The sequence below is a fragment of the Anas acuta genome, chromosome 2, assembly GCF_963932015.1.
Source record: "Anas acuta chromosome 2, bAnaAcu1.1, whole genome shotgun sequence".
NCBI lineage: Eukaryota > Metazoa > Chordata > Aves > Anseriformes > Anatidae > Anas > Anas acuta.
In genome coordinates, this window is record NC_088980.1 from 50,275,436 (window position 1) to 50,299,050 (window position 23,615).

Genomic DNA, 23,615 nt, shown 5'->3' on the forward strand with positions numbered 1-23,615 from the left:
TAATTAGGCTGCATGGTATCTTAGAGAGATATAGTAGGGTGAAACCACCTGTCAAGGAATCTCAGTATATGGGGTCAGTTAAAAACATAACAATCAAAGTATTGGAAGAAAAATCTGTGCCATGTGAGCTTTCATTATTGCAAGATGCACCACATAAAAAAAAAAAAAAAAAAAAAAAATCCATCTGCAGCTTCATTTTAGGATTTTTTAGTTTAAATTAGATGTTGCTCAGTATCTGATGCCTGCCTACCATTCTTTCCACTTGTATTAGTACTTTGCTTGTCTCGTTTTTTTTTTTAATCAAAGTAACTTTTCTTTCTTGTACTTAAAAATGCTAGATTCAATAGTTTTCATCCACAGCTGAGTTTGTGTAATAACAAACTGAATTTTTGCAGATAGTATCAGTACATTATCTAATCTGTATGGTGTGTGACACCCCTGAAATACCAGTGATCATTTGGAATTCTATCCAAAAGAAAACTGGCCAAAACCTACATTACATAGCACTTATTTTTATTAGGCTGACTTTGACTTCAAGAGTCTATGTTAAAAAAGAATAAAATGCACTTAGCACTTTTCCTAAAAGTTCATGTAGGTGAGAAAGCACCCCCAGCACACTTTGATAGATATTGCTTAGCTTCACAATTTGTGTGGAGTGGAAAATAGCAACAAATATGTAAATATGTATTATGTAAAAATAATAAGCAATATCTTTTCCAGCTCAAATACATGAGGAAGTTCTGCAAACATAAAATATTAGTGAGACAGAAAGTCAAAGTGGCATGCACTCTTCTTTAATGACTGATCCTTTCATATCAGCACTTTTATGCAGATCTTTCAAAGACACAATCATAAATGAGGCTTGTTCTGAGTCTGCATTACACCCAGAGTTTTTCCAGCAGTACTGGTTCATATTCCTGATGTTCTATGAATATACTGTTGGATGACTGGAGCTTTTTAAGATGTCAATCAGTCAAACTGTTCCAACTTTTAGATCATATATTCATTCAGCTGCTTAGATTATACTAAGAGAATAAAAGCTTAGTACTGGAATACATATTCAGGCATTTCTAATTGTAACTTGCTCATTTGCAGCTGCAAAAGTTAACTTTATGAATTTTTGAGGTAAAGGAAAGATCCAGCCTAATATTTTCCTCTCTGACATTAGCCAGCACTCAGACAACGATATACTCAAGTTCTCTAGCAGCTAGAATTGCAATTTGAATCCACTAAAATTGTTGGAAAAATTTGCAAGAGTCACCTTTAGCACAAAGTATTCTGTCCCAGTTGACAGCCTTGCTATATCCCCAGTCCCAATACTTGTACACTTCAGGGAGAAAGCAATGGTAATCTTTAGCTGGCAAAAGATTGCAGTCACGCTTGAAAAGATATTTAAGACACAACTGTCTGCATCTACTCGTGCCAACTCTACATTCACAAATTGTCCACCAGTCCAGATCACAAATAAACAAATTCGTATTTTGGAACTTCTATCTGCTTGCAATTCAAATATCTAAACCCAGGTGTTAGCACTATCAAACACCAATACTATGTTGCCATTTTTCTTGTTTTACAGATGGAAAACTTGAGTTAGACAGGTTTTAGACAGGTTAGACAACAAATCTCAAAAATTTGAGGAAGAAAGCCCAGATACAGACTCCCAAGTTTGTGGCTCCATGGATGTTAAAAGCACAGGCAATTTTTGCATCCAAGCACATTTACTCTGTGGCAAATATACCTATAACAGAATCATATAGCTATTTGCCGCCCTGAAATACTGAACTGTTTCTGAGCCTACCTACGTAAAACCTGTGTCTCAACAAACATTTTAAACAAGGATGTCATTTACAATCTTTTTGTGTTGATCATTTTAGCCTATTTAATCTCAAACTCACAAAAAAAAAAAAAAAAAAAAAAAAAGGTTGTGAAGAACACATCTCCTCTAAAAGAAACAAAAAAACAGAACCATATTCAGAATGCTAGAGAAGGTACTTTTAATTAAAACAAAGATAGTTCCAGCGAAGACACACAGTTATCCTTACAACAATTTAACTGGTCAGGATCTGCAAGGATTCTAGGTTTTTCACACAATATTGACAGAAACTGCTTATTACGAATAGTTTACATACATAGCATCTGGCTTTGCTGAGTAACTTTATATTCTGGATTAGATTCAGATTGTATGTATATATGTGAATTGTTCTTTCCCTTTTTAAATTATCACTCAGTGTGTGGAAAACTGACATGCTGGCATAAACCACATACAATAATTTGAGGTTTCTCTTGTCAGCCAGATGCTATTTATCATGCTACCTTTCAGCAGTGCTCAATATACCGCATGGTTTTCTTAATAATCACCAGGTTGCCCTTCATCATTCAATACAAAAGACCTACCACCTATTTTGACTGTAACAAAACTAGCCAAAAGGCATGACTGCCGGGACACTGTTAAAATAGAGTGAAACAACCCCCCAGCAAGAGTACTTCAAGAAAAAAAAAAAAAAAAAAGCAAAGCAACACTCCATAAATTACTCTGTGCAAACAATTCCTGTCTCACTTATTGGAAGCTTTGTGGGCAGGATGGACATTTGTGTGTTCAACCAACCAAAAAGTGGTTTCGCAACTGCTTTTGTTTTTAAATGAAAATATTCTTTCCTTTAACCCTGAAATAGGCATTTTTGTCCCTCTGAATGCACCTTTTGCTAAATGATGACAGTGAAGGCAGTCCTCTGAGCTTTATTAAAGCCCAATACATTTTTCTAGGTGATATATTCTAATTGAGAAACATAAAGACAATTTCAGATTTTTTTTTTTAATGCTAGATTTATACATCGGTGTTTTTACTTATGTAAAATCTTTTTGTCTTCCGTTACCTTTTTCTCTGAGTTAAAACACATGTATGTGTGTGCATAACCAATCAGTCATAATTTGAATTTGCTCTGCCTTGTATATAGGAAGAAACATGCCGCCCCCCCACGTGCACTCTAAATCCCACCCTGATAATTCTTTGTCTCTACTTCTTTACGGTAAGTCCTGGATGACCAATCTCTCTTTCATATGGTCCACGCACCATATGCAATCTCTAGTAAGCAGCAAAGAACTTCACAAAAGAAAAAAAAAATAAAAAAAGCCACAAAAAACACATTATCCTTTAAGGATCACTTTGTAGTAGAAAACTGCAAAACAGGAAAACAGGTGCATTAGGCTTTTGTGTGCTGAAAATTAGCCGGGGACCTGCACCCTCTCCTGCACCCTGTAATGATTCTGTCGTCACCATTACACAAGGCTGGAGCTGATTCATCAAGACTGAACTGGTTATGCAAAAACATCAGTTCCCTCTTCCAACAGAGTGAATTTCTACAAAAGACACCTGCGACACTAACATAGGTTAGTGGACTTCTCTTCTCTAAATATTTCTCCTCTATGCAACAATTCTAAGAGAACTAACGAGTTAGACATAGCAAATTGAGCATTTACAAGAACGTGAGTCATTCATAAACACAGCACACGATGTGTTGGCTGCACTTTACACACATCAGGCAACGATCACTGACGGCGTCAATTTTAGGTGGAATTTCTACTCTTTGTATAAATTTCTTCAGTCCAAGGAGGAGAGCACATGCTATGGGACACCTAAACTCCCGGTGTACTTTGCATGATATGTAACCAATCTCATTGTTTATTCTTACTTGCTTATATGCTTGGATGTGATTTTCTGGCCTCCTTACTAAGGATGCTTAGTAGATAAAAAGCAGCAAGAGCAAATCGTAACATATAAACCTTGGCAAGAAATAATTTATATCTCAGCATTCTCTACTCAAAGAGATGCAAACGGTGCAATCTTTATTCAAAATCTCAAATATTTCAAAATATTAAAAGTGAACATGCTAATCAGTTACACTTTTTTTTTTTTTTTTTGCCTGGTGTTAGTTGTTACCCACAAAAAATTCACGTTATAGGAAGATAAAAGTTTAATTTTGATGAATGCAGAAATAAAAAGGAATTACTATTATATGACAAATTTACTTTGCTACTTTTTAGAGTGTCAAATCATATTTAACTGTGAAATTTCATCTTCCCCGGTGTTTTCACACCCAGTTATTTAATTTTATGGAGCTCCATAATTAATAAACAAAACATTGCATTTGTTGAATTATTTTCTATAATGCATTTCCCATACTGATGATGTCTAAGAAGTTGTACAAACTAAGAATACAGAAAGAAAGGTATCTGTCATCTCTGTAGCTACTACACTAACAGAATAAATTCTCACAATTTCCTAAGAAAGCCTCTACTCTCAACTGTGAGCTTGGATCTCCAAAACAACTTGAAGTTATGCAGCAAATCAAGACCCATAATGAAACAGGAACTTTATTTTTAAGTGCTGAGCACATAAAAGCTCAGTATCTTTACAAATCATCAGTATCTTTACAAATGCATTCATATTGTATACTGTCAAAGCAATTTTAAGGTAATCCTTTAGATTCATTTCCACATATAACTTTACTTTACTATCCTGAATAGATAACTACAGTACCGTAGGGTGTCTTTAGATTTTTAGAAAGATTCCTTTTAACAATATTAACAAGAACTACACGACACTTTTCTAATTCAAAGCTGAAGAATAAGCTAGTATTATTATCCCTTATTTTTCTGCAAAGGAATTTTCTGGAATACTCACTAACAAGCACAGCACCCATTCCAATTATTTTTGTACTTATTTGCATACAATGTGGTCCATATTAGTCTGAGTAGTATACAGAAACTTTAAATTCAGCCATGCTGTCCCTTTGGACAGGGATGCAAAGCAGTTTACCACTTAATGTGGGTGCAAGCTAAGAGCACTGCTTTGGAGTGCCAATATTCAGGATGTAAGCTCCCTATATGGCCAGTGGAGGGAGGCTGAGTCAGGGGATCCAAGCTGACTGTCTAAAGTAGATGATTTAGTGACAAATCCATGACTTTAGAAAATGTTCGAAGGCATTTGTGTGTTTATATTTCAGAACATTTTTATAACAGAAGAGCTATACACAGAGAGGGATGTACTGGTAAAACTGGACAAGTGCTTTTATATAAATACTGCACATATGTAAACTAAAGCATTTTTTTAAAAATACATACACCCATAATACTTTCCATTAGGTGAAAAGCTACAACAATAGAGAAACTGCAGCACTGTGGATTCCCACAGCTGAGTCTCAGCTTGAAGTAGAAGATTGGATACACATTACAATTAATGTCACTGAAAAAAACATGAAAAAAAGCAGAACAGGGCAACAGAGCAGAAGTAACTAAACACTTCAGAACTGTGGCAGGGTTTTTTCCCCTTTGTACCCAGAACTTCTACACAGCTTTGTTAACACCCGCTAAAAAAAGTTAATGTTACCTGGGTGAAACCACTTACTTTCAAGTAAATTGTAAGTAGAGAGAGGAAGTAATAGCAAATCCTAGCAAAACCAGGAAAGTTTCATGCCATCACATTTTGGAACATTTTAGTAAAAGAGAAAAGAAGGGCAAAAGAGTCCATCACGTGGCAAGTCAGAAGGTTTAGGAAACCCACCAAAATGTCTGAGAAGGGTGAAATCTGATCTTTCACAGGAGGCAAGACTGCAATGCAGCACCAGAAGTTACCAATGCCTGCAGTCGGCTGGCCTGCTGCCTTAATCATGACCGTTTGACGGTTTTCCCCTGTGTAAGGCAGAGGTAGCATATCAGATCCCTGCAGATGCTGGAAGCTGAAGGCAACAGAAAGAACAGCTTTGACATTCTGTCACGGAGATGACAGGACAAAATGGCCTGCAATAAACAACAGTTTGAGCAGGATAATTTGATGCATTGCGTTCTTAAGCTTCTCCAGATGCTGAACTCAGCTTGGGATGTGAGATAAGGGGATGGCAATTACTTCATGGAATAGAGTCTGGTTCTGTGAAACCAGGAAAAAGGAACCTCTCTGTGAATGCAGAAGAAATAATCCACCTGCTCTTTTTTTTTTTTTTTCCTTAAACCTTTTCCCAGCCGTCAGCTTTTAAGGTGATTCATGTGCAGGTCATATACGCTGCAGACTGAAAAAAAATCAATGTTTCTAATCAATTTTTAATCATTTTGTGTTACATTGTTGCAGTGACAATGCAAAACAAAACAAAAACTTCAAAACAAATCAAAACCAACAAACTTACATGAAAACATATCTTCTTTTACTGTCTACCAGTGATCAGATTTACAAAAGTAGCTTCTTAGCTGCTGTGTGCACGTTTAAATCTGTGTAAAGCTCCATCTGCATACGTCATTGTGGCTATATAGCATCTCTGCACTCACAAATATATGAGCAGAGTTAGGCTGGTCTGAAAATTGGCCTCTTTTATTGGCACACTGGCAGATTCACTGTGCTGCTGAATTACTTTCCATAAATAACGACTTGCTAACCAACGCCTGTTGGGTCCAGTCCATCCTTTCTAAGTAGTTAGTTAATGATATTCCACATGCAGGGAAGCTGACCCTTTGTGATCCCAATGACAGAAAAACTATGAGCCCTAGCTTTCACAGCACGCATAAAAATAATGAGCATCATGGTAAATTTTAGAAGAGAAAAAGCTATTTTTGTACATTTCAGAGGATTGTCTACGTTCCTGCAAATAAATACCCAAATGGCAAGGGCTGTCTTATTGCATACCTGGAGTATGTTTTTTAGTATACAGCAAAAGGTATCTAAAATATGAGATCTTAGTTTGAATTTTAGTTTGCTAATCTTAGCAAACTAATCTTAGCTGATCTTAGTTTGAATTTTCTCTTGTGATACATAATTTTTAAAGTGGCTTCCTTCTGGTGTAACATGCTCATTTTAATAACAATACTTAATTCATGTTGTGTTTCATCCCAAATACTCAAATATTTTAAGAGAAAATGAACAACATGCACTGCAAAACAGCTATGCCCCTCCCTAAAAATACAGCTATCCTTTTAAGATGAATATCAAACATTTAACCCTATATTGTCATACTGCATAAGAATTTTAGAACAAGAAGCAAACCAGACCACATTCACTTTAATGAATTCAAGGAAATACAAATGATGTCAAATTGTTGCCTAAATGGCAAAACCTGGAACACATCAAATCCTTGTAGAAAATACCAGAGGGCTAGGTAAATATATTGACTAAAATTTCTCTTCCACATTACAAACACCTAGCAGCACAACCACAAGAATCAGCTCTGCCTGTAGAACATCATCATTAATTTGTTGGCTTCCATTAGAGATCATACCAGATAAATACCCGACTACTTCTAGAGAGTTAGAAACCAGTAAAATCAAAACACAAGATTTCCATCTTGAATCGTGTCAGAAGGGGCAGACTGCTGTTTTTCTGACTGAGAAGTATGTTAGCAATAAACATTAAACTACTTAACTGGCACTAGCACAATATTATAAATTAACAAAATGTTTGCCAAAATTTATTAATGACTTTCTCCACAACTGCTAGTCCCAGTTCTCCCCCAAAAACCTTGTTATCCACACTAGGCTGAAGAAGCTTGCCAGATTTTTCAAATTTCAGCACTCAATTTAAGGTCAAAGCCAATAACACCAGGGAGATAAAATATTTCAGAGCATTCTGTGCTCCATAGAATAGTATTTGAATATAATTTTTACACTTGAGTTGTCAGGAAAATCTTGAGATTTTGTCAACACAAGAGGAATAATTTTCTGGAGGTCTTATTTCATCACCTCAGTTCATATTTTCCATGGATGAAGAAATTACTCATAAAATTAATATTCTAGCTAAGGCTATCTATCTCCTTGTATACAAATTACTGAAGAAGAGGAACAGGGTCCCCTTTCTATATGAGACATACACATTCCCACATCTCCGTCCCAGTAAGTGATCTCCTTCTCATTAGCTGATAGCAAATGCAAAGTTGTGGTGTTCTTTTGCAGAATGGTCAACCATTTTTAATGTTTCTCTTGTACATTTTTAAATAGTAAAACAACACAAACAAGCAAAGTAGAATCTTAAAAAACACTTCAGGCAGTATAAATATACTGTATCATGATAAAAGCAGAACGGCTACATTAATCCCTCAGAGATCTATGGTCCAATGCCAACCTGCAAGATTTATATAGTGTATTCAAACTTAAGATGTAAGAAGCATTTCAGAGATTTCTTGAGTTGCAAAGATTCTTAATAAATGCCTAAAGTTTCTTTTTTTTTTTTTTTTTTTTTTTTTATATACAAAGAGTGGCTGGATATAAACAAGCTCAAGGAAATGACTCATAAGGCTCCGTCCCACCCTCACCCTCGCCCTCCTCCCCCCCCCCCCCCAAAAAAAAAAAAATATATATATATATATAAAACTTTGAAAGAGACTGCTTAGTTACCTAACATCTTTTAATTGCACTAAGGAGACAAAATCAAATATTCAGAAGTTACCTAGTCCACACCATGAACAATACTTTGGGATTATATCAAAATGACAGGGTGATTTGGGATTTTCTGCTGAACTTTCTCTTCCATGGGTAAGGACAGTACTGAAAGAATGAAAGTAAGCAGCAGGGGGAAATGATGCTGAATGCTATTCTCAGCACAAGTTCTCAGGCAACCATGAACTTGGTCTTGCTGATTCAGGGAATCAGATTTTGTACAACATCTAGAATCCAACAGAAGAGATGATCCTGCAGCATCACTGAACACCTGAGTCAGGCACATGCCTTCAGGACTGTTTTAGAGATCTCACATAACACGGAGACTCAATAAACCCTGAAGGCTACCATTCAAGTGGAAGCTTGGTGAAATGGTGGGAAGTTGGAAAAGTTAGCCAGCTAAGCTTGCCTGAAGAGGAGGAAGTCTGGGGTATTGGACTACACTTAAAAAAAGAAAAAGCCTACGTGCTACAGCTGGATCATATACCTCAAGGGGCCCAAGAGACTGAGAGAAAATGCATGAGAACTAAAAAAAAAAAAAAAAAGAAAAGAAGCTTATGCAAGGCAGAAGAAGAAAGGGTCATACTTTCTTGGCAAAGGTGTTTAATCTACCTTCAAGATCAAATAAAGAAAGCAACTGGCTAAAATTGGGAGAGATAATGATATATCTCATGAAAGTAAGAAAAATGAATACACAGGAGAAGAAACATGGAGTTCAATAATGATTTACCACCTTAGTGTGATGAAGGAAAAGAAGCTGTGAAATGCATGCAGCCATACATTACTTTGTCTAGGCTTGCATCCTGCTTACATAAAGTGCTTGGCATTTGGAACCTTGGTAATGTCCGTGTGCTTGCTAGATTCAAATGTTGTTCAGCCCCGAAGAAATAAATTTAAATAAAAAGCAGGCACAGAGTTGTGCAACCTGAGAATTTCTGAGCAATTAATTTATGGCATGACAAAAGATTGCTGACATATTTTTAGTAACTCATGCATGTTTGTATTTATATATCATGTTTATATAGATGTATTAAGGGACAGGAAGAGAAAAGGCATGTTTCTCTTGGCCAAATTCAGTGTGAATATGAGAAGATCCTTTTATTTGGTATTTTTCCTACAAGCTTTCTTGGTACCATTCCCAGGACTCCATGTTAGGAGCTTATTTCTATTACTCCCATTTACCAGACACCACATGTAATATGCTTGTACAGATTGTCTCTTTTCTGTAATGTACCTGATTGTACACGCTGATCTCTTTTCTGCCAAAAACTCTGTCACTCTAGGAGCTTTTTGTACACTCCTATCCACATTGCTTTGTATTCTTCTTCCTCTCAAAGTCAGTCCCCTGCTTCTTCTATTCCAGGTAACCAACATTACAAAAACCTTGAAATAAGAACAGAACTGAGCTGTGGGAGTTCCTCTACTAGAAGATGTAAACAAGGCACAGTCTGGGTGAAAGCAGACCAAATGACACAATGGGAAAAAGACAAGCTTTCTAAGCACACATCTTCAAGTCATGAAGGTGTTAATAGCTGCTATCAATCAGGTTTTTCCTCTGTAGACAACTACAGAGGTGCGATGTTTATCTGCTAATTAGGTATCAGCACTTCAATATGTTCTACCTTTTCCCTTCCAATTGTAACTGAAATAAAAAGGTTCTGTCTTCCAAAGCATAAGAAATACCTTTAAATCTAGGACACGATCAGGTATCTTATTCAAATTAGTTTGTTATATCCACGGGTCTGAACAGAGAAATGTCATCACATTACACGTACAGGATATGAATGCTTGGCCAGTTATGACCTCTATCAAATACCACGTTCATGCTGGCATGACCTTTACTTCAGCCATTTCTCTTCCACAAGATTTCTAACTACTACTACTGTAATTACTTGTTGCTCTCCTTTGATTATCCTGCCAGCTTCACATAAACCATTTTTCCTGGGATCATGATGCATTTTTTTTCACATCCAGTGAGACATTAGCTATGCTGGCACCTAAAAAGTGTCCTGCAATAGCCTTAGATGGGAATGGAAGATATATCTTGCTAAGAGGTTTACGCTGCTCTTTGATCACTCTGAATAAATCTAGAATGTCCGCAATTTCATGATAAATACAGTTTCTGAGCAATTAAGATTTCACTTTAATTAATTTCATTTCACCTAATTTTGTAATATAAGCACCTGGTACAGCTGCATGATAAGAAGAAAGAGCTAACAATAGCAAAGCAAACAAAAATACCCTCCCACAGTTACCTGCTAGATCTAACATTAGCCACTGTAACAGAAATAACTTCTGTCTGCTTATCCTGCTTGATGCTTCTGGTATCCTTTGCTGGAATATTGTGTTCAGGAATGCTATCAAGAGAAGCGCACAAATCTGCTAGGGAGTAAATAAGCTTTGAGGAGACTGGGTGATATATTAGCTGGTGAATAGACAGAAGTGATTATACTGTGAGCTATCTAAGAGTTATACACAGAGAATGACTTCTCATGGGATTTTCACATTATCTGCTCTCTTTATTGCTAGCAAGCTTCTGCAGATCTGCAACTGCCAAGAGAAGCTTTAGCTGCCTTTGTCTCACCAACTCATACACTTTTTAGAAAGGGAACAGGTTTACCCATGAGCCTGCCCACAACAGTTTTTGGGGTCTCCTTAATACTACTGTAAAATTTGGAGGAAGAAAGTACTACCCAATTACTTCAATATTTGCATTGGATCACGGAGAATGAAATAAAAAATCTTCACAAGAAGTCTTTCTCCATTTGTTACAAACAGCTATGGTTAAATTCCACCATACTTAAATTGATTATTTGTTATCAGATTTCTGCTTCAAATCTTTATTTTGTTAATATAAACTTGTAAGTACAGAACAATGTATTTTTTGTTATGTTGTCATGTAGAAAACTGTACTTTCTATTTATTTATTTAACAAATAAAAAACCACCAACAACAAAACCCAACACAAATGGTCTCTCAAGCACTGTATTTCTTTAAAAGGATAGCTTTTCTTGCCCAGACTCTTTAATGTTATCTGAATGCAGTTGCACATTTTTCCCCACTTACAGTAAGGTGATTCACCAGGAACTGTTTATTATGATTTAATTGCTTATGTAGGTCTTAAATTTAAATTATCACCATTTACTTCCTTGCTGAAAGCATGAAAGTCTTTCAAAGCTGTACCCACCTAATGACAATCTCATTTTTGCCTTGCTGTCAGAAAACTAAGACCTAGAGTGCTCCAGAGGTGCAATTTTATAGCATCTACAGGAAAAACCTGGCATACACCTCCGAACTGAGGCCTTTGGCTGGCATAACCAAAGTGCCAAGGCCTGCTCCTATCTGCTCTTACTCAACAGAAACAAGGGAGTTTTACCATCTGCAGCAATGCCAGGCCTTCATACACAGCTTCCTTTCCACACTGGGAGGAAATCTACTTATCAGGTCATAATGCATTTACAGTAAGAAGTCATGAATTTTATGATCATTCCTAGTTTAATTTAACAGATTCTCAAAAACGTTCAATGAGTGAGTGGCACACGACAGCCAAGTTGTCGGTTCGCCAGAGGAACCAACATTGCAAACTTCTGGCAGCTGGGCCTTTGAACTTTTCACACAAAGAGTTCCTTACAGAAGTAGGGAAGTGAATCAGAGTCAGGAACGACTGAAAGGCACACAAGTGCTTTGGTTCTTAGACATGCAAGAACAAGGACTACTGCATGGCCACGGCAAAGCTTTAAAGAGTGAAGCAACAGAGTACTCAAGCCTACATGTGAAAAAAAAAAAAATCACAGTTCATAATCAGAAGCACAATGGACTGCCTCCAATTTACATTAAAACCTTGATATTCCATTAAATTGCTGCCAAGGTTAAAAAACAGACAAAAAAAAAAAAAGAAAAAAAAAGAAAAAAAAAAGAGAACTCCTATCTCCTACTGTCATTGTTAATAAGATAGCTCTAGTTATGAAATAACAACAATGGCCAGAATGGGCAATTTGGTAACAAGATTCTTAAAATTTTGCTTCAGGTCTTCCTGAGTATTTCAGATGAATGTATTACAAGCCCTACACAATCACTTTGCTTGAAACAATGATCCAAGCTGCTCTATCAGATTTTGTATTTAAAGAGTTTAAAGATAACAGCCATAATGTCTTAATAGATACAATAGCATAATTTCAAGGCTGTCCTATCAACTTCATCCTGACAGCTTTTCTATTTCCCACAGCTGCCTTGCTCACTTATTCTTCAGCACAGAGAAATAAAAGTATAAATCCAAGTAATGAAAACAGTCAGGCTGCTCATAAAATGTCATATTAGTCTGAGACTGCACATCACTCTCCAAATAGTATCCTGTCACTCACATGCTTATTCTTTAAGTGACAGAAGCACTGGCCTGAAACATGATTGGAAAAAAAAAATCCACTCCAAAACAAACAAACAAACAGCCATCAGCAGTAAAATTTGTGATTTTCCCTTTAATCCTGCACCACTCAAGACATTAAATATTGCATAAAAATTACTTTTAAAACCATATGCAAAATGGAAGGGAGAAAAGGTGAGAAGACATCACTGTGCTTACTGTGTCACTCACAAATTAGTAACTGAGACATGAGGATATGGAGATGGAGCATTTTTATAGGACTATGGAGGATGGGGAACAGGGGAACATGACACCTCTAACAAATGTAACTGCATTCCTTCAATACACATTTTTGATGTCAACTGCAGAGTTTTAAAGGTTTTTTTTTTTTTTTTTTTTAATCTTCAAGAAAGCAGAGTTAACACATATGGAACTGCTGTGACTGATTGGTAAGCTTGTGATTAACATCCCAATTTAGTATCTATGGTATTCCTGAAAATACACCTTCCTTGTACATATTCAAAACCTGCAACTTGACTTCGAAATTTGGCCTGTAAAAACATATTTGAAAAGATTAACCTATATTTCTCAAAATGACATAAATCTGGTGGCACAGAAATGTACTCTGAAATCTTTAAAGATTTATGAACTGCCTACACTATCTGGCCAGGATAACCCACGTCATTTTTTTCATTACAAAAGCACACTTTTAAGTAGGTTTGCCTTGCTGGTTTACTTTATGAGTTAAACATGTTAATAAAAGTAAATGCACCTCAAAATGAGGGCTAGTTTTCAAGCCAACTTCACACAAATGAAATTCAGTTTTGCAATTCGCACAACATCTGAAAGGAAAATAAATAAATGAATAAATTGAAAGACTAAAGAGAATCCAAACCATTATCTGAGAACACTGCGGAAGCTTCAGAGAAAGCTGAAAGATAGGCCCTTATTTTGTCCGGCTTGTAAATCTGCAACTATATTCCTTTGGTCACTGTTCTCCCTGACATTCTGATGCTCATAGGGTACATACACAGATCTATCACAGGAAAAATTACTATTTTCCTTCTTAACATCAAATATTTCTTATTGTGATTTATGTAACATGTACCAGCAGATACGCAATATAGTCTCAATATGACAACAAAATAAATACCTCTAGAATTTCTTCTTTTGCAGAGTTGATTTCTCACCATTAACACTGCATTAATTAATGTATTTTATATTTATTAAATGCAAATGAATGCTGTTGAGTCACCAGACTCTTGCAATGCAATAGCCATGCTGGCCATTCTGAAAATTCATCAACAAATACTCTAGAGTCCACCTCAGTGCTCTGACATTACACCATTTCACTACAGGACAGTAAGAAATGGTCCATAAAAGCACGCTTATAAGCAGAAGAAATGAAACATGTAATTGCTATTATAGAGTTAAAAATAAATAAATAAATAAATAAAGCAAAAAACACTTTATGGAAACACATTAATTGTGATTTTAATAGAAACAAGAAAATCAAGGCAGAGATGCTGCACTCTTAGAACCAACTGTTTTTTCAGACAGAGCTAGGGAGCTCAACTACTGAGTTGAGAAAAATATCGAGCTGAAAAAAGCATCTATACAATTGTTTAGAACCTTAAAAAAAACACCTTATCGGTTCTGCTCCAAAGAATAGTGCAGTTTGTCTTCGAAGCAAGAGTAAAACATATACAAATGCATATCATGAGTGTAATAGGTACCTCCGATAATGTTAAAAATTATATGTATTTTAAGATAACTACTGTTAAAGAGTCCTTTGACCAGCAATGTTAAAACAAACAAACAAAACAATTAAAATTCACCGTAACACACAACTTCTTGGGATTTTTGTTTCCTCTCTTATCTTTTTTAAGGTCTACAGACCTTATCATTCACTATAAATTCCACTGGGAGATGCCGCAAAATTATTTTTACTTTTGTTTCATTCTCATTTGCTATTTTAACGTCACTAGATTCACTACATCCTCAGATGTCAGTAAAGGTCCAGCAAGGTATCAGGGTAATTGCTGGTATTTCCTAGCTAACCTGCTTGTATACTGTGAACATGCTAATAAGTTGGACAGGACTAAAAGAAAAAAAAGAAAAAAAATCTCATGGAAGTGTGAACCTCTAACTAAACAAAGAAACCCTACTGTCTCCACTGCAAGATATTTCAGACATCACAGGAAAAATCTCAGTTCTTCATAAAAACAGTAAGACTCCATTGAAGCACAATACTTCACACTAAATTGTGGAGAAAATAGAAATGTTAAATTCATATAAGCAAATAAAATGAGATGTATAAGCATAAAATAGTGACTATATAATGAAAGCTGAAGTTTATTAACAACATGCTATGAATGAGTAAATTAGGGTAGCAAAATATTAATATACTTAAATGATCTTTAATACTACCTATCTGTTGGGAATCCATATTCCCCATTTCTGACACAGAAACTAAATCAAACTCCCCTGAAGAACTCTTGGCCAGTTAATGCATATGATACTTACAGTACTGGTTATACATATGCATATAACATTTAAACAGTGTACATACTTGGCACAGACTGTACTTGTGGTTTTGCTATAGCCCATTCATTTGTACAAGAAAAGAATTTCCTCACTGAAAGCGGTATCTGAATAGTGGGTTTTGCAGTTACCAGTTAGCTGTAACACAATCTACTGTATTTTTTTCAGTCCCCACCCCAGTGATGTAGAAATTACGGACAGTAGTCAACACTAACGTCTTAGCACATCAGTGTATAATGCGGCTGCGCAATGGCTTTGATCCCTCTTGAATCTAAGCTCTACTAGATGGTACAAATTGCTAAATATCTTGTAAATAGAGTGACAGAGCAAGAATGCACTGCCAGTGCTTTCAGTGCTGAAAGAAAAGAAGATAGCGATAGAAGCGAGCCATTCCCACTGCACTCTCCCTCAAACTACTGTAAATTAACCCAATTAGTTTAAGAATATTTTCCCTCTCAATTCATACACCTCCCTAGATCAAAACAGACAACATTTATTAACTGATGCTTCCAACAGTGACAGAAATTACAGTCATTTTTGTAGTGCAGATGGTGTAAAAATGCAATCTAAAAATATGATTAAGAGCTCAAAAGCTGAGTAACCCAAGTTCATCTTAGAAATGGTTGTTTGGATGCTGCTAAAGAAAATTATTTGGAGCTAATTAGCTTGCTTTTTATCTGTTCCTCAATTAAGAACTTCTTACTCTCCCTTAATCATGAAAAAGCCATTAAATTCAACAGACATGTCTGGATGACCTTATATATGAACAATAAATTAGCTGAACATTTTTTCTTAGAAGTTTGAGAATGGTTTTAACGAAAATAATAGTACTAGTAAAGTCCTGGTCTGTGTAGACTTTGGATCATAGCAAACCTATTCCATATATGACATTTTCAAATTCTTTATATAAAATGGTTTTGCTCTCAGAAAATGGGTGTTTTGGAAGATAATGTTCATTCCCACACCTCTGGAGAGTACATTCATTCTTTTCACCCTTTATAAAAATATGAAGACAGGTTTCAATTCCTAAGTGAGAGAGCACATGGAGGTTAAAATAAATAAATAAATAGCATCTCAGTTATTAATATCAAATCACAAATGCTTATTATAACAGGAAAAAATGTGGAAGATGCGGTTAGAACATATTCCCATATACAAAATTAGGACTCATCCCATCAGTGGGATTCTTTGAATCCTGCTGTGTTGGAATATCAGCTGTCAATTAGCGACATCTACTTTAATTAGCATTTTAAGATTTGCTCAGAATATAGTTCTGTCTGTCACACAGCAGTAGAAAGGCTAGGTAACTAGCCTTTCAGCAACGAAATTAACCTTCATGCACACAGCTTAATAAAGCAATACTTAGCACTGAAAAGAAATAGCTCTCTTAGGAGCATTTGCCTTTGCACTGATCCTGATCATAAAACCAAATTGATTGTGTTGTACGGTAAGATTATTTTTACATTCTCCCCAAAAGAAATAAGGTATACTTCTAAATACAGATGACAAATGAGCTGCCCTTTTATGACACGGGTGAAATGAAAAAGGAATGTGTCAAGAGAAGGTTGGACTAGATGATCTTAGAGGTCTTTTCCAACCTAAATGATTCTATTATTCTATGAAGATTTTCACTTTGTATACTCAGCATCAAGGCTGATTTAGAGTACCTTCCTCCTGCATTGTCAGCCTCAAATTAACAATGAAAAGACAACAACCAAAAGGCACGTTATGCAAACTTATGAACTTTATATATTAAACAAACATCCCTGCTGATGTTGCAAGTGAAAAAAATAGCATTAATCTCAGAAAAAAAATAATAATGTAGCTGTAAATGCAACTGTGCTAGGCACTATAGCATTACCACATCTGAAAGAAGGTTAACGGTTTCAACAGTTCTTTGACTTAATTTACAGCAGTCCAGCAATATTGACTATTAAAATAATTCCTGAAAGTAAATGGTAAAAATGAAGTGAATTCAGGGTAGGAAGCCTGACTGGAAGCTCTCTCTCTTTCTATTTAAAAAAGAAAAAAAATTGATTGTTCCAGTCTCTTGCATTTGACATGTCTAACCAGGATAATGTTCTGCATGTTGACGTGTTCACAAAGAACATGGCTGAACTGAGTTAGATCCTTAGGATGATAACTTCCTGTAGTCCGGGCAAGATCCTGGGATATGAAATGTGGAAATCTGACTCAGCCCTGACAGTTCACATTATCTTGGGTTACCATTGGTTACCGTAATGGATAACCAATGGTAATCTGTGCTATAAATCAATATGCGTAATTTCTAAGAAACATGATTTGAAGGAGGATAATAACCTTCTATATCATCTCACCACTACACCATTAATACCCACTTTTGTTCAAAGTTGAACTATTAGGGGTGTTACAGATGTTATTTTAAACAAATAAAAAACACCCATAAACATTTGAATACCTGGTACTTGTAAATCCCATCATTTCTGTGGAATTTACTTCATTTTTACTGTTAGTAGAAATAACTGACCAAGTTAATAGTGATGAGTGGCTGAGGTCACATTTGCTTCCCTCTTGTGCACTGCAAGAACCGGCTGGATAGAAAAGTAAAGCCTCCTTTTTAGACAGAGAGAAAAAAAGATAGACTATTAATACGGGAAGTTACAGAGCAAGAATGCCAAAAAATTCACTCAGGTCTCTCAAGAGGCAGTGCTGGGAACACAAGTATTGATTGCCATCTCCCGAGTTTCAGTCCAGAGAGGATTTGCTAACTTGAAGCTCTGAAGTTTTATATTTGAAGTTGAATACCTAAAATAAAGTATTTTAAGCAAACTTATGATGAGGCTTTTGCTTAGGATTCTGACTTTTTCTTTCCACTTCCCAAATGTGTCCATCCCACTTATTTTTTCCTCCTCTTCACTCTAAGAGGATAAGAAGTTTTCGAGGAGAAATAGATGAAAGAGATGGGAATCTTAAGGGAAGGATCTCAGTCTCCAGCAGACAGAATCATGGGACTCTCGTTCACATTGCTCTCCTGCCAGGAGTGCAGGACACATAAAAGTGATCTACATTAGTAGGATGCACAGGAGAAATGAGATAATTTGTGGAAACAAGGAGGAAAGAAGTATATATCTATTTATTACACATATTCAAGGAAAAGTCCCTCCTCCACCCCTTTTTAACATTTTTAATCTGTTCTGCTTAAAAGACTTTTTTGAATACAAACTAAAGTGATGAGTGTTCTACATATTCAACCTATATGTTCACCTTCACAGCTTCAGAAGTTGGCAAGTATGAGAATACACTGAAGATAAAATATATGGTTTCTACTCCAAGAAAAAGAAAAGGTATATCAAGCCAAGTCTTTTCCATATTTTTTAATATGATTTAAATAACAGTCCTATTTTTTAGCTCTGGACATATCCTCAAACTTACATGGCAGTAGCATTTCCAAACTATGAGGGGGAAGAAGAGTGTTTAAAAACTGCATTCCCTACCACCCACCCCCCTTTTCAGAGTTTCTATCTTCTTTGACCTAAAGCCAACATGATAATTTCACATAAAATAGGAGTGTAGGAGGGTATTACTGGCACTAAAGCATGGGAATAACCTGGGGGAGGAAAAGCATTTTTCTTATTCCTTCCTTATGTGCAACTTCTGAAAATAAATTAGGAAGCTCTGGACAGAAGATATGTCCTTTTTTTTTTTTTTTTTTTTTTTTTTTTTTTAACAAAAAGGGCAGAAGATAGAAATCAGATGAGAAATAATAAAGTATAGAAGGAGTAAAAAGTTTACAAATGAACACTTTGAAAGTGAATTAAAAGTGGGAATTTTATGCTGAATTTAAATAAATGAGACTAATTTTTTCATTTCCTACCTGTAACACATGAATTACATGGCCCGTAGAGATTTACAAAATGCTTTATATGCATGGTGAAGGGGAGGAAGGTGGATGGCTGTAGTAACCCTATGGGTGTCACAAAAACAAAGCATGAACAGAAGTGGCTAGAGCAAAGACCAGCCCTGCAGGTTGCTGACTCTGCCTGGAAAATACATGTGTCTTTCCAGACCCTCCGGTAACCAACATGTGAGCCTGATGACAAGAGCTCAGTGAGAAGGCAATTCTCCAGCTTCAATTGGCTGATAAAAGATGGCAAGATACAAGAAGTTTTAATTTTGCTTCCTTGCTCTTACATACTTCCTTCCAACAATGCCCCCAAATGAAACAAGCAGGACAGGATATAGTGATAAAAAAGAACAAGGAAGCATAGAAGCAGACTGCTGACTTGGTCCCCATGTAGCCCTCTCTGAGTCCTGTGCTTCATGACCTGTGTATCTCCTATCACCTCACATTCTGGCTACCTGCACATTATTTCTTCAACAGACACTAATGAGAGGCCACTGCCAGCACAGCAGTCAGGATTTTTCCTTGGCACAATAAAACCCGTCTCCACAGGGGAAGCAGACATTTTTACAGAAGTCTGGAAGGAGGTTGCTAAAGCCAAAGCAAGCTTTTTTAGGTACCTGTTAGCTTTTACAATACCACCTGTGTACTTATACCGACCCCTTTCATTTCATGTATTTTCCTGGGAGGAAAATTCCCTACACAGAAACATGGGGAGGCTTCCTTGCCCATATTATGAGTTTTTCCATGTAAAGGAGCATCTGGCCTAATGTGTGGGTTTTAATTAAATGTAATCATTTGTAGTTCTGAAAAACATATACAAAAGGCCATATTGAATCAACATAACTGCAAGTCAGTGACATCTATATTCCACAATAAAACAGTAAATATTCCACAATAGTATAGTTCTAAGATTAAAAAGAGGGGGAAGTCATTTCAATGAGTTATGATCTGTGGTTCCTGCTGTTATTTAAAAAAAATAAAATATATATCCTTTGATCTTTGCTATGAAGAACAAACAATACTTGTGCTGCAGTGCAAAGAAAGCCTGGATTTCTACTGAGTTAAGGCTGTAATCATTTATTAAAGAAGGAAAAGGTGACTGCACGGAAACCAGTGCCATGAATCATTCCAATAATTTAGAACTATGCCACCCAGCTGCACATATCTCTTAGAACCATATGCAAAACATTAATGTACTCACAGAGGCATATTAGCTGAAATAACACTCTAGTCTAGCAAGAGAGACCTCTTGTTGGCTTGAATAAACTAACTTCATCATATGCAAATCTGAGGCCAGTTTAATTGTACTTGATTGTAGGAGATACTATGTGTGATGAGACTGAAGGCTGCCTCTATTCAGGAAAAAACAATTACATCTATACACATAATACTAATCGAATAAACAAAATCCAAATATTAATCTGAAAAAATACCAAATCAACACCTTTCATTTTGTTAGTGTCTGTTTTCCTGTGATTGTCACCTTTTTCTGAACTATCTGACCCTCTGTCCTACACCTCAGCCCTCCACAGTTCATGCACTACTCTCTTCCTCCTCGTCAGCCACAAATGCAGCAGTTCACCCTTTTGCTGTTGAAAGAAAAAGAAAGAGAAACAGAGAAAGAGAAAAAAAGAGAGAGAGAAAGAAAAAGAGAGAATGAGAAAGAGAGAGAAAGAGAAAGAGAGAGAGAGAAAGATAGAGAAAAAACTACATCATTCTAAAGTTGACTGTGTAAGCAGTACTTTCATACTTCATATGAAAAAAGTGAGGTACAAATCCAAGAATTCTCCTCTTTGTTCCTCTACAATTCAGTTTTGCCTTCTTCAGATATTGCATAGCTCAGCAAATCCAAGAGGGTTCAGAAAACTAAAGCAAATGAAGAGACTAGTAATATCCTATCCTTCTGTTGATTTCAATATAGTGGCAGTGGTGTAGTGGTATAGCTTCAGAAGTCTAAGGAAATAAGAAAAGCAAAATGAGTAGGGTAAACACCTTTTGTTGTTTTTTGTAAGATTAGACAGAATATTTTGAAAAAACAGACAAGAGTTCAACAGCCTCAGCTTGGCTGCTTCTCCTAAGAGTAGCAATTTCTCTAATAAACGATGCAACCTCTGCATACAGACAGACTCTGTGGACATGTCTATGTCCAGAACAGTACAAAGCACATGGTCTGACCAGAATGGGGCTAATTTAACACCAGTTCTACAGGCATGGACTTCACTGGCTTTGATGGATTTCCACACATTCTTGCAATGGGTTTAAAAAGCAAGTTTTTGGTAGCAGGGGGAGCTGCAGGGTTGGCCTTTGTGAGCAGAGCCCAGCAGCTGCCTCTTGTCAGATAAAAGCCAGCTCCAGAAGCTCCAAAGGGACCTTCCACTGGCCAGAGCTGAGCCAGAAAGCAACATTGGCTGGGCCTCTGGGAGAACAGGTTGAAGAAAGGGAAAGAACAACGGCTGGGAGAGTGAAGAGTGAGCACCAGCCCTGCAGCCCCCCAGCTCAGTGCAGCAGGAGGGCAGGAGGTGCTGCAGGCAGGCAGCAGCAGTTCCCCTGCGGGCTGTGAAGAGGCCCCTGGTGGAGCAGGCTGTCCCCCTGCAGCCCATGGGTCCCACATGGAGCAGATCTCCACGCTGCAGCCCCCCCATGGGTGGAGGAGCCCCCGGTGGAGCAGGTGGATGTGGCCTGGAGGAGGCTGCGGCCCATGGAGAGCCCACGCAGGAGCAGGGGTCTGGGGGGAGCTGCCGCCCACCCGTGGGGGCCCCGTGCTGGAGCAGTTTGCTCCTGGGGGATGGATGGACCCCATGGTAAGGAGCCGTGTGGGAGCAGTGTTTGAAGACCTGCTGCCTGTGGGCAGCCCCTGCGGGATCAGTTGGGGAAGGATGGCATCCCGTGGGAGGGACCCGATATGGAGCAGGGGCAGAGAGGGACCCTGAGGGAGCAGCAGATGACAAAGCCTCAGGGACTGACCGCTGCCCCTGTTCCCTGTTCCCTTGTGCCACTCAGGGGGGAGGACATAGAATAGGGTGGCTGGGGGGGAGGTGGTTTTAGTTGTCTTTAATTTCTTACTATTCTAGTCTGCTAGTGATAGGCAATAAATTACATCAATCACCCTACACTGAGTCAATTTTGCCCATGATGATAATTGGCAGATGATCTCCCTGTCTTCATCTCAACCTTTGAGCCCTTTCCATTGTATCTTCTCCCTCTTTTCCTTTGAGGAGGAGGAGCGAGAGCGGTTGTAGTGGTGTTCAGCTGTGTAGCAGGGTAAAACCACCACAACTCTCCATCTAAAATTTTCTTCCTACAATGTGTGCCTCAAGCCTACTGTGCCCAGGAAATTTTGCGACTACCGCATGTGCCCTTTACAGTAATCTGCAACTCAACAGGGACTTCAGCTGAGGTTTTCAGGCAACTGAGACATAACTCAGAAGGATTGCTTTGACCCACATATTTGACATTTGATACATGGCTTCAGCAAACCTACTCTTCCATGACAGTGCATTTGTGAAAACAATCACAATCATACTGTGTTGTGTTCATATGTTCCTGTGTGAGCTTCATGGAAGGCCAGTGAACTACGCTGGCCATTTCTGATGCTTTAGAGGTCTGACTACGCATTCAAATAGGGAACAGTTAAAGTGGGACAAGATAATGCAGATGAGATGAAATTTTCATATGGAAGACAAAATATATCAAGTAATGTCTTTAAAGATTTTCTCATTGAAGAGTTTTTCAGTTTTAATAAGGTTTAGTTCTAATGGAATATTTCTCTTCCTGACACACCAAAATAAAACCAATAATTTACTGTGGAGCCTCAAAAAAAAGTTCACCTTGCAAATATAAAAATAAAATAAATTTACCTTGTGCACTGGAGTTAGCTGGAAGTGAATTTTACTTCAGAAGATGAAATACAGAAAGAAGTTCCCTAAAACTACATAAACGTAGCATGTCAGCCAGTGTTAACTGCTTTACATTCTTTTGCAGAAGTTTGGTGCATATCAATATGGGAGGATATAATTTGGATGAACTGGAATATGCTTGTGTGAGTATGTGAACTGAAAAAGAGGTAGAGAGGCAACAAATTAAACTGTAATGTAAATGGTATGTAATCTTTTTTTTTTTTTTTTTTTTTTGATTTAGGGTCATGCAGAAGCAGCCAACAAATTACACATTCTGTTTACTTCAGATGAAGTAACAACGAAGGCTTTACAGTTGCTACTTTCTTCACAAATTTTTGAGTGTTATGTGGCAAACAATATTTATGTCTTTCCTCCAAACATTGTGTCTGGTAGGACTGCTTTGTCTTTAAGCATTTTTTTCTTCACTTGTTGGTTTTCTCATATAAATAAGTTTCTTGAGCTGTCTCTGAAGGCACATTCACCTCAGTATTCATAAAGAATGTTTATGTAAGTCACATCA

The 23,615-nt window shown here is 37.0% G+C and overlaps 1 protein-coding gene across 7 annotated transcripts in view; it reads right to left on the reverse strand.

Annotated features, from left to right (window-relative positions):
- The window catches only part of CDKAL1 (CDK5 regulatory subunit associated protein 1 like 1), a 495,974-nt gene that overhangs the window by 126,398 nt on the left and 345,961 nt on the right, over window positions 1-23,615 (reverse strand). For 4 of the 7 annotated variants that reach the window (XM_068674723.1, XM_068674729.1, XM_068674726.1 and 1 more), the window contains one exon: window positions 20,717-20,788. The exons of the other annotated variants lie outside the window; for them this stretch is intronic. In XM_068674723.1, the coding sequence (XP_068530824.1) occupies window positions 20,717-20,788 (72 nt within the window). The remainder of the gene's footprint in view (window positions 1-20,716; window positions 20,789-23,615) is intronic. 7 annotated transcript variants of the gene reach the window in all.